This window comes from Budorcas taxicolor, chromosome X, assembly GCF_023091745.1.
Source record: "Budorcas taxicolor isolate Tak-1 chromosome X, Takin1.1, whole genome shotgun sequence".
Classification (NCBI taxonomy): Eukaryota; Metazoa; Chordata; class Mammalia; order Artiodactyla; family Bovidae; genus Budorcas; species Budorcas taxicolor.
In genome coordinates this window covers 111302085-111314910 of record NC_068935.1, presented here as the reverse complement: position 1 = coordinate 111314910, position 12826 = coordinate 111302085, and the positions used below count along the sequence as shown (strand labels likewise).

Sequence of the window (12826 nt, the reverse complement as noted above, 5' to 3'; positions counted from 1 at the left end):
TGGGGAAACAGTGGAAACAGTGTCAGACTTTATTTTTTTGGGCTCCAAAATCACTGCAGGTAAATAATGATGTCCTAATGGGTGAAATTATAATATTAAAGATTATCAGGATGTTCATTTGTTTGTTGTTAAAAAAAAATCCATGAAGAAGTAGAAGGAATTATTTAAATGCTACTGAAAAATAAGATTTTGAGTTATCACAATTAATTGGAACTCTATTACTCTTTCAACAAATATTCATGATTTTTATTGCATATATGGTACTATGTATGAAATCTAAGTAAAATGTTTAAAAATCGGATAACAAGATTATTTTGGTGTGATTGGTGATGAAAAAACTTTATGTGGGCGACACTGAGGCATATAGCAAAAAATGAATATAACATACTGGATGAAGAGAAAAGATTCAGGGGAAGCTACACTTAAAACTGGTCTTCCCTGATGGCTCCACCTACAATGCAGGAGACGTGGGTTCGATTCCTGGGTTGGGAGGATCCCCTGAAGGAGGGCACAGCAACTCACTCCAGTATTTTGGCCTGGGAAATCCCATGGACAGATGAGGCTGGTGGGCTGCAGTCCATGGGATCACAGAGTCAGATATGACTGAGCACACATACATAAAATTGGTGGGAGAAACATTTTATACCACAGGAAGGGATTTGTGTTTTATTGTGGAGACAACTGGAGTCATAGGGATCTCAAGCCAAGAGGGTCAGCATAAAAGCAATACTTTAGGTACATTAATTGAAGGCAGATTAATCAGAAAGCGGAGGGGCAAATTGGCCACAAGGAGGTATATGGCTTAAGGCATGGCATTGACAGAATGACTGGAAAATGGCTAAAATGATGACACTTGCCCAATAATACAGTGTAATAATAATAATTCAGGAAAAAAGTAAGGAACAGAAATGGAGAAGTCAGACAGTAAATTCTGTTTTGAAGAAGAAGATGAAAAGTTAATTTTCTGTTACATTTGGTAAGCTTCAGAGGATGCTTATTACAGAATTTATTTCCCCAATAGTACATGACCACCATCTCTACCTTCTCTACCAACCATCATCTTCACTATCATCACTACCTCAATTACCACCATCATTTCCACCACTGCCTCTACCTCCACAGCATTAACATAAGCAAGCAAGACCACTAGCTATGGCACTTGTTGAATTCTTACTACCTTACAGGCAACTGTATTAAATGCTTCTTACTTAATCCTCACAGCCAGTGTTTAATAAAGTGAGGATATTGAATCTGAGGCACAGATATTAGATAATTTGCTGGAATCATAAGCTAGTAATTAAAACAGGCAGATTTCAAACCTGAGTAATCCTGATTCCAAAGTCCATGATTTTTCCAATATTTCCTACTTCTTTAGGTATGCAGGCAATGAGTTACAAAAACTAAAACACGTGTGCAATGTCTGAGTAATTGCTGCTGCTGCTAAGTCACTTCAGTTGTGTCCGACTCTGTGCGACCCCAGAGAAGGCAGCCCACCAGGCTCCCCCATCCCTGGGATTCTCCAGGCAAGAACAATGGAGTGGGTTGCCATTTCCTTCTCCAATGCATGAAGGTAAAAGGTGAAAGTGAAGTCTCTCAGTCGTGTCCGACTCTTCACGACCCCATGGACTGCACCCTACCAGGCTCCTCCATCCATGAGATTTTCCAGGCAAGAGTACTGGAGTGGGGTGCCATCGCCTTCTCCAGTCTGAGTAACTAGGTGTGGGTAATTGGAGGCAACAAATGTTTGGAATTGATAAAAACTGAAGCACTGCCTAGAGCAGTAGTAGAAGTACCCAGATCGTAGATTTAAAGATAGAAAGTAAAATCTGAGGGAAAGTGTCAGATATGAAGCTATGAAATTTGGGAGTCATTCATTGAGAGTCAGACTTGAATCATCGAGAGGGAGTAATTCAGATAAAGAAGTCAGAAGGGCAAAAAGATTTTAATTTATGAGATACTACCATAAGAATTAGGTAAAAGGAAGAAAAGGAAGAAAAAAAGTCAGGTAAAGAATAGTAGGGGTAGAACAGTAGTGTGTCAGAGTAGCTGAAAAAAGAGATCTTTTTTTTTTTTTTTTAATCAGCATTCAATAGGTTGTCAACACTACACTCTTTGCAGTTAAACACTAGTAGTTCTCACCTGGGAAAAGAAAGAAATGCTAGCCACCATGATGTTTTCAGTCATGTTTGCGACACCTCTGGAACTCTTACAATATTTCAATCAATTCCCATCCCATAGACAATTATCACTTACTCAGTTTAATTGTGCCTAAATGTCTGCTCATTTGCTCTCTTTGTTCAGTCTAAAAGGGTCAATCTTGACTCTTACACAGAGTGTCTCTGTTACCCTACTGTCCAAATCAGGACACATCTGAGAGTGAAAGTTGGTGCTTTAGATAATTATGCTGGAACAAAAGTTATAATTTGTGATGATTCAGGCAAACAGAGACCTAAGATCACCTTGGTCATTTATCTACCAAAGAAGCATTTAACTGCACAGTCCAGGTTCTGTTGTCAGGTTCCTTCAGCTGAAACCCTGACACAGGCACTCTGAAGCTGTGTGTAATAGTAGTAATAGCCATAACTATTTGGTGGGTATGGCTATTTGGTAGGGTCAGTGGGAAGAATAAATGAGCTATGCGAATAAAGCATTTAATCTAGTGCTGAGTACATAATAAAATCCTCAATAAGTGTCAGCTTTTATTTAAATAATATATCCTTTAGGTTCCTAATTGGACATGTCGTTCAAAGAACTTCAAAAAAAATGGCTGAGAGCATATGATACAAACAGAATTTAGGAGACAAAACATTTCACCACTTAGTCACACTCTCTTGAAAACAAAAATGTGCTCAGAACACATTTTTCCTAACCAAATACAGGAACCAAGAAGATGGTTTTGAAGATAGAGATAAATAGGAATCAACCTGCTCTGTTAATATCCGTATTAGGAGGGTCATGAATACATTAGGAGGGTAAGTTAACTAGGTTTCCATATTGCTCTGCTTAGATATTTGTTGGAAAGCTGTTAGGTTGTTGCAAAGGATCCATAAATCCATGTGCCTACCAGGCATTGTCTGTAGACATATATTGAACAAGGCATCAAATTAATAGCCATGCTATTAAGATTAATAAAAGGCAAATTCATTAAGAGCTTTACTGATTTATTTTTGCTGTCATATTCTTTCTCCATCAATGAATGTTAAAATTTCAACCACTATCATGAGCAGAATTCTTGGAAGTTGTCATCCCACATAGAATGCCAATATTCAAAGATCTGAGAACCATCTGATAGGAACAAGGCTGAGTAAAATTTTCCTATAAAGGGGCAGATTGTAAATATTTGGGGATTTGTAGGTCATATACTCTCTGCGACAACTACCCAACCCTGCTTTTGTGATGTGAAAACAACCAAGGATGACACATAGGAGGATGAGTCCAACATTGCTTCGATAAAACCTTACTGACCTTTGAATTTCCAAAAATTTTCACACGTCATGAAATTCTTTTGGTTATTTTCAACCATTTAAAAATGTAAAAACAGTTCTTAGCTCATGGGCCATACAAAAACCGGCAGTGGGGTGGACTGAGCCTGTAGGTTTTAATTTGTTGAGCTCTGGACAAGAGAATTCACTCAGCCAAGCAGCTCCAGCCAGGGAGAAAAGCCCTTTTGTGTACTGTGGAATTATGAAAGTAGGTTATAAGTCACGGATTAACAGGGAAGTATTGAAAGTTCCAGGGCTTACCTGGTGGCTCAGTGGTAATGAATCTGCCTGCCAATGCAGGAGACAGGGGTTTGATTCCTGGGTTGGGGACCCTGGAGAAGGAAAATGGCAACCCACTCCAGAATTCTTGCTTCAGAAATATCGTGGACACAGCAGCCTGGCGGGCTACAGTCCATGAGGTCGCAAGAGTTGGACACAATTTAGCGACTAAATCACAACATTGAAAGTCCCAAATGAAAAAAAAAAAAAGAAAGAAAGTCCCAAATGATGCACCTTAAAACTTCTCCAGATGTTTCTTCCTTTGCCTAAAACATCTGACACTGTTTTTACGTACATGTTATTCTCATGTTTCCCTACCCTTGTATACACAAATTCTAATGTCAAGTGTTCCATGCATCCCCCAATATAATGCTGCTTAGAAATGTAAGGCAGATTTTAATGTTCTCTCTTAATCTTAGAATTATAATAATTGGCATGAAAAGGAAATTGTACCATTTTTCTGATTTTCATGCTAGCTTTTGCATTTATGACATTTTATTCCCATTTTAATATATCTACCAATTTACATAATACCTTACTTATCTACAATGTCTAGTTGAGAATATCCACAAAAAGATCAGTTAAGAATTCTAACACCTTCAAGATAAGACTTTATAAATATCAAAGAACAGGAAATCTGTTCTGTAATTACTCCTGATTTAGGACGCACAGATTGAGACATTATGTTCTCGTAAACTAACAGAATGGATCATGTCTATTATAGGTGTAGTTCTTCCTCATGAAAATGTCCTTTCCATTACTTGGAAAAGGCATTTAATGCAAAAGTAGCACTGAATAAGCAGGCTCTTGATTAGAAAAAAAGGAAACTTTCAGGATAAACTGTATCCATGGCAGTTCATCACTTGCAGTTTCCTCTTTCAATCCAGAAAAAAAAAACTCACTTTTCCGTTAACCATTCAGTTTCTGGTGGGCCAGGGATTGCTTGAAGAAATTTTACAACTTACTTCATAATTTTCCCCACTAACTTAACTGACATTATAGACACCAGAGCCTTCTGGGAAAACCAAGTAAAAACACTGCCATCAAAATAGCTGTAAATGAGTTGTCCTTCTTAACAATTACCCTTGCTTGAGGATAAAGCCATGAGCAAGAGCTTCTCACCTTTTCTTAATTTCCGAATCCACAATAATCTGCCTCTTCTTTTGGGGAGGTGGTGGGGGGAGTTCCTCTTGGGCATGCTTTACCAGGATTTGCTCCCTCGTGGTCACCATAGTTACCGTTTCCATTACAGTTGTCTGTGTTAGTGATGGCTGAGTGGTGGTGACAGCCTGTGAAATCTGCAAGAAGTATTGAAACAGAGGTCACACATTGCTTGAAAGACTTCAGTAAAGACTGCTCGGAGCGGGGAAAGAAAATAATGAGAAACTGTTCCTGCTTGTTGGTAAATTGACCTTCAGATCAAAATAGCACCATATTGAACCCAAATCAAATTGTTTTATCTGACTCAAGTTATGTTGACTGAAATCATAAAGGCAAGTAATCTCAAAACCAGGAGTAAACTTAGTGCCTCTTCAATTTATTGGTCCAGCTATGGGAAATAAAGGGGGCAAAGGAGGAAAATTTAGGGTGTCATTCTGACATTTAATTAGACATGCTGTTTAAAGTGTTCACGATGCTAACATAAATTTTGCTAAAGTATTCCGGGACCAATTTCACTCCTGGCTCACTCTACATGTTTATTAAACAGTTCATTGAATGCATCTTTGGTTTTCATGTATATGATTATTTATAGTCTGTAAATTTTGACACAAAATTCTTTGAACTGTGTAACAAATGACTTTTTAATCAAGCAAGTGATCTGTCTTTAAATTATAGCAAATGGTTAATATCAAGTTGTGATCAGTCTAGAAATACATTTAAGCTGAATGTTCTTCAAATGCTAAAAAGCATACTGCTCTTGATTTAAATTAGTGATTGAGTTAAAACATTTGAGTCTCCAAAATTAGCATTCGAGTCTTCTCAGTTTAGAATCATACTTTGTGTTCAGACCTGAAAAAGTTTTTGTTGTTGTTGTTTTCTTTTTTTTAAAGATATAGGTCAAAACTCTTTGGAATAATATGTTTTGTGAGCCATCATGAGAGGTCATCCCTTCACTACACAGTCATTACCAGACTGATAAATCACAAACAGTGAGACACTCTCCTGCCTTAACCACCAATGCTGCTTTACAGTCCTCAGTTATGAGGAGTAAAAAGTTATTTCTTGTGATATTAATCATTACACTTCTAGTAATCAAAATTTTTCTGAAGATCTATATCCAAGGAGACCAAAACAGGTCTGCTATGAACTGCTATGGCTCCACTCACAGGTACTTGACAAGCATTCGGTTGGGGCCAAGATTAGTTTGACTGATTTTCCTGAATTTGTCAAGAGATAAGGAAAAGGTTTGGAGGAACCTCCCTGCCTTACACATGATGACCAATTCCCTCAATGGGAGGCAATCAGGAAAGCCTCATAATCTTATTTTAGCTTCCACATAGGAATTGGCATGTGGTAATGAAATCTTTTTTTCATGATATCTTATGCAAAAATGCTTTTGACAAATGCACTTTAAAAGTGCTACCCTTTGTGCAAGCCATATCTTTACAAACGCCAAGGCCTTAGGGACTACCATTTTGATAGTCTAAATAGATTTAAAAAAAATTAAGAGATATGTTTCTACATGTGTCAAGCACAGATTTTATCTTCTCTAAGATCTCCATAGATACATTATTTAGAATCAATCACTGAGCTTCAAATGATAATTATATAGTCCACTGACGAGTTATCTCAAAATGAAAGCAGAGAGTAGCATGGTTTTTTTTAAATGCTTGAAATAGAACCTCAAGCCTAACTGAACTCAACACGAAATGACAATTGCATGATCAAATTAATTTTACCTTTGACCAAAAAGAATACAAAATTTTTGGGGGGGAGGAGGGAGGGGGCATGGTATGGGGAAGTTTTCTGGCCGAGCCATGTGACTCGCAGGCTCTCAGCTCCTGGACTAGCGATTGAACCCTGCCCCCTGCAGTGAAACCACAGAGTCCTAACCTCTGGACCACCAAGGAAGTCCTGAACACAGTTTTTAACTTCGATTTAAAGAGGATTTAATTTTTTCAAAGTAATATTTTTTAACTATGGGCATATTGTTTTGATATACAATGGTGGCTTGAAGAAAATATTGTTCTGATGGCAAATTTCTACCTTTATATGTGCAGACACCAAAGTGCAGAGATTCCAAAAATACAAAACTTTTTTTTTTTTTGTAGTTATATCCAATGTTATGAAATATGTGTGTTGAGTATTTGGCTGTGAAATTAGTTTCTAAAATGTTATAATATCCTCTCATTGATACTTATTATGAAATTCATTGAAGTGCCCATGGAGGGTAAAGAATAACAGCAACATCATATATTATGAAAAGACATTTAAGAACACAGCAAAGCTTATAAGAAAGAAAAAAACAATAATTTTTCATCAAATAATAGCAGACTTGTGTAATTGTTCTATATTATAATTATCACTGTACTGCATCACTTATTTCTTTAGTGATGATGATATAAGAAAACATCTGTGCACTGACCCTACAAATATAGGATAAAATTCATGATATATAATAGACTCATAATTACTTTCAAAACCTACACCAGAATAACAAACAATGTTAGGTACTAAATTTCCCCATGGCTTTAGCTATTGACTGTGAACACTTAATTATCTGTTAGAATCATTAAAAATATAGGCAGGAAGGGATTATGGAGGTCACTGAGTATAACCTCCTCTTTATTACAGGATTCACTACTTCCAGAAGCAGACAAGTCCTTCCTGAGTATGGCAGCAAATTTTCCCATTGGCAAAGATCTTTTACACCTAGTGGAAGCCTGCATTATTTTGACTTCATTTTCTTTGGAATTCCCCTGAGGTCCAGTTGTTAGCACCCTGTGCTTCTGCTGCAGGAGGCACGCGTTCGATCCCTGGTTGGGTGCAGCCTAAAAAGTCAATGAATAGCAATACAATAATAAAATAAAATCTATCTTGAACCCTGAACCACAGAGTAAGGTGACTGTTTCTACCTGACCATCTTAAAGGTCTGAGGCTTGATAACCATGACTCTGATAAATCTTATTTACAAGCTCTATAATACCAGACACTTGCTAGAACTAGATTTAATCTGACTGGTGCTCCAAAACGTAGATTTTCTGGCTTTGGACATAATATTCCATTAAAGCAATCTAAAATTGCAGAAGTTATTCAGCAGCTGAATCACAATGTTTATATCAGTATCATATCAGATATATAAGTATATAAAGGACATCCAGGAAATGAATACAATGGAATCTCTATTTTTAGATATCTCACAGTATAGTAGTGAAGGTGACAACCACACCAATAACTATGAAATAAGGTGAGTTCCATATGAAAAATTCAGGAATGCAAAATAATTGCAAGCAAATCTTCATGAAAACCAAAGACGTTTGTTTTTAAATACTATCCCCTTGAAATATCAGTTAACTAGCTACTAAAAATGGAAAAGAATTAGTTTAGAATTATTTGTCTTTAGGTTTGGAAGCTAGTTCCTTTTACAATGATTAAAGTGGAGGTCCTTAAGTCAGGCTCCACAATTTTCAAACACCAGATTCACAGTTCACATCCTGTAACATTTGAGGCAGGCTGGTTATACTTTCAGAGCATTGATTTGTTTTCTTATTCATATGTAAAATATGAATACGAATATATTTCTCACAAGAGTATTGCAAACAAGACCTGCATCATGGGTGAACAACTCATGTAGTCACCCAGGTCCCCTCACTCAAAAGGATTCCACACTTGGTTTCATGCTCTGCCGTCACTCTCTTGACATTCTTAACAATTTTGGGAAAGAACCCCTGTATATTCATTCTGCACTGAACCTCGCCAAACACATAGCCCATGCTGGTCGCAAGAATTCAACTATGTAATGTTTGAACCCAGTAAGTACTCTCTGGATACACATTAGTAATAACCACTGAAAAGTTCAGAGAAAATTCGGGAATATTTCTATACTGACCCTTACTCATGAAGAGATATATGTTAATTTCCAAATTTTACATTTTTCCCATCGTGAGAAAAATTAGAAGAGCACATGCCCAGTATCTTGATCATTCTAGGGTGTATATCTTTTTTCAATAAGGCTGTATAATTTGAGTAGGTCTGGAAAATCCATACTATTTTCAAACAATGAAAATCTTTCTTTACATTTTCTCTTCCATTTGTTTAAAAATGCACATTGTGAAAAGGAACTGTATGTACATTCAAGCATATTTCAATAATATAAAAGAGCATGTAATGAAAGGAAATATTTATTTTCCATCACTATGGCCAGCTTCTTATGGGAAACTAGTTGTACTTACCACCTGTTCTTACATTTTAAATTAACTTTGTGCTGTTATCATTTTTTCAGTTTGGCTTGTATTCTTAATTGCACCTTTTAATTGTCCATTTAATTATTTAAATAGTCTTGACTTTGTAAGTTCTTCGAGGTTAGAGACTTCTACTGGCATTGTGAGATACTATTTAAACATTTTTCAAAAACTTACTAAAAGATATTTAATGTACAAAAAATCAGTTACCTCATTTATTATCATTTTTATTAGTATTAAAATACTTGTAATAAAAGCTACAAGTTACAGAGCTCTCTGCATGTTTCAGGCATTAAGCTAGGTGTTTACTTAAGCAGTAAAGGCTTAATAGTGGTAGCTGTCATACCTCACAATGGCCCTAAGAACAAGTACTAAGGTTATTTCCATTTTATAGATTAGAAGTAAAAATTTCAGACAGATTCAACTTGTAAGCAGCACAGCAGAACTATAAACCCTAATCCGATTGTTCCTTAATCCAGCTCTTAGTAGCTGTGATCACTTGCTGCCACACCTGTTCAAATGTCTGAATGGTGACTTTAAGAGGTGTAATTGGGTATGATGTTTGTGTACACACACATATATATACAAAGTTAGAAGAAGACAGAAGGTATACACAATGGCATATGACAACCTTAAAGCCCTTTATTTCCTGATAAACTATAATAATAATAATAAAATCTGTGCAAAACCAATCAAATGAAAAAATATCTGATTTTTAAAAAATGGTACAAGCAGGTTGACAAGCATGGATTGAAGTTTCTGGTTGTGTTGTTTATACGTATCCAACTTTAGAGTGATGACTGACCTTTAATGGGTATGGGGAGACTGCAGTTCTACAGCGTAAAACATATTGTATAATCACAGCAACAGCTTTAGCTGATAACTGGTAGCCAGGCTTAAAATGATCTCTATAGGCATGGTAGCACGAGGCATACCTACCTGGTGATGTAAGGATTCCAGTTCTAAGCACAGAAAGGATTTATAGGTTGAACTTCATGAGGAAACTGGGGTAAAAAGTCAGGTGCTCACAAAGGAAGCTGGACTATTAATCAAAAGACTATAAAATGCTCTATCTCATGAACAAGCACAGAGGAATTACCAAGGCTAGGTGTAGCACGAAGGAGTGCTCAAGTTCATGAGAGTGGCTTGGTAACTAAATTGTAGTTAACAGCTACTTTCCTACTTTGATACTGATATTAAGGCAGTATAGCTTCTTGAAGATACTGACATTAGAATCTTGGGCATGATAAGAGTCAATACTGAAGAGATATCATAAAAGAAGTTGTTCTCCCATTTAAGAAAATATTATCTAATAATTAAGGTTTATTCTGTAAAACTCTGCTGCTGCTAAGTCACTTCAGTTGTGTCCAACTCTGTGCGACCCCATAGACAGCAGCCCACCAGGCTCCCCTGTCCCTGGGATTCTCCAGGCAAGAACACTGGAGTGGGTTGCCATTTCCTTCTCCAATGCATGAAAGTGAAAAGTGAAAGTGAAGTCGCTCAATCGAGTCCGACTCTTAGTGACCCCATGGACTGCAGCCCACCAGGCTCCTCCGTCCATAGAACTCTCTAGGCAAGAGTTCTGGAGTGGGGTGCCATTTAATTTTATGTATTTTGTCCCTCACTTCAAATTCTCTTTCATACAAATTGCTAGACAGAAGAGATATCTGTTGGCTTCATGATATGTATTAAACACAGAACTTGAGCAACTGTGTGAATTAACTACATTTTGCAAAAATTCAACAAGCAATGAGATTTACTTTTTCTGATCCACTTGACCTTCTTCTGTACACCATCAGACATAAAGCAATGGGACACCTTCTTTAACTAGCGATGCAGATTATTAAGCATACAGAAAAAAGAAAAAAAAAACCCTTGTATATTTCTTGATGTGTTATTTATTGTCAGCAGACAACAGATTTATCATATAGAGGCTGAGTATTTTATCTTCATGGTATTTTAATTACATATTCATGATGAGTAACTATTTCAGAATTCAGCTTTCTTTGAATAGGAAGAAAATTTTATTTTTATTATCATCTTCCAGCTGACTCCTGAGATTTATATAGTAGAGATACTTGGAATCTCTTTGCTAATTACTCCAGAGTTTTATATAAAATTTCAAGCAAAGAGAAATGCATCATAAACATTTAAAACTGGAAGGGCACTACAGAGATCTTCGTAGGCCAATTTTTTCATTTTATAAGTAAGAAATGAGCAGTTCCAACAGTTAATTCAACTCTAGTCTCTTAAATTTGCAGTGCCTACAACATTTTATGTTGTAGTGGATAAATGAATTTACAACATAAAACCAATTGCACTGAAATACACAAGGCCCATTGTCAAACCTCTACTTTAGCTGAAGGGAGCAAAAGAATACAGCTATTTCCCAAAGTTATTTGAGTTGTAACTTGGACATTTTCTAATCAAACCTTTAACCTAAGCAATTAACCAAAAGATGCTCTAAAATTCAAGATGGTTAGACCATGAATTAAGTAAGATAAAAAACCTAAAAGAAGTGAGGAAATTTTACTTTAATTCTAGGTTTTATAAAGCCATTAAAATTGTTTTTTAATTGGCAGCAGACTGATTAGACTTGGAGAGCTTTCAGGAACCACTGAAAAGGGTTGTCAATTGAAAGGCCTTAGAGTATTTTTAATTAAAATCATTGGCAAAAGGATGAGAGGCAAACCAATCGTAACTACATTTTATGTATCAAGAGGTCTACAAAATAATGCTTTGAGAACAGGTATAGTCAGAATGTGCATGTAAAATATTTTATAGAGAGTAAAACCAGGGATCTCTAAAAAATAAGCATGGACTCAGAAAAGAAAGGCAAATTCAGAAATTTTCATCTTAATGCTTTTGCATCTATTTGCATTTCTGGTATTATAAAAAATACTAGCTTATTATCTTCAACCATGTTTTACATTACTCACATGTCTGGCAGGAGTTTGAAAACTCTCTACAGGATATAAATAATGTAGAACAGACATATTCATACATAATAACCACTTTCTCTATTTGGGGATGTGTGAGGACAGAAACAGACTTACAAAGCATAATATGAATGCTCATGTTCAAGAGGAGGAGAATTCTGAGTATATTAATTTTATTTTTAGATTTTTGTGCTTATAGTTCAGAACATCGCAAAAATGCTCATTAGAAATATAGCAAAATATTGATGAAATGGGAATAACATCTATGAACTTATATGAGTCATAGAATGTTGCCTACTTCTGGCAAAGAAGATAATTTTCTCTATTTAAAAATCACAAGACTACAGACTTTGGGACTTATCTAGATAGATACCTTCTTACATCTAAATACCTGCTGCCAAGTCTGACATTAATTACCATAATAAATTATAGAGCAAATGAATACTATCCTCTTTCCATAGTATACTATGATTTCAGTTCAATGGCGGAAAATAATATTTCAAATCATTGAAATTATATTTAAGTTTAAAATATTAACTATAATGAATTTCTGACTATCTTATTCCCTAGTTACAATCAAAATATAAATATGTTCATCAGGGGCACAATATTTAGAAAAAAAAAAAGCAGCTGAGTAAATGTCAACAAGCAAGCACATTTACAAAAAATATAGAGGACACATAGGGTCATTTAAGTATTTAAATAAGTCAAGTCAGGGTATATT

The 12826-nt window shown here is 35.8% G+C and overlaps 1 protein-coding gene across 1 annotated transcript in view; it reads right to left on the bottom strand.

Moving 5' to 3' along the window:
• Positions 1-12826, bottom strand: part of DMD (dystrophin) — a 2235978-nt gene that overhangs the window by 1517909 nt on the left and 705243 nt on the right. The window contains exon 17 of the mRNA XM_052663429.1: positions 4884-5059. Within this exon, the coding sequence (XP_052519389.1) occupies positions 4884-5059 (176 nt within the window). The remainder of the gene's footprint in view (positions 1-4883; positions 5060-12826) is intronic.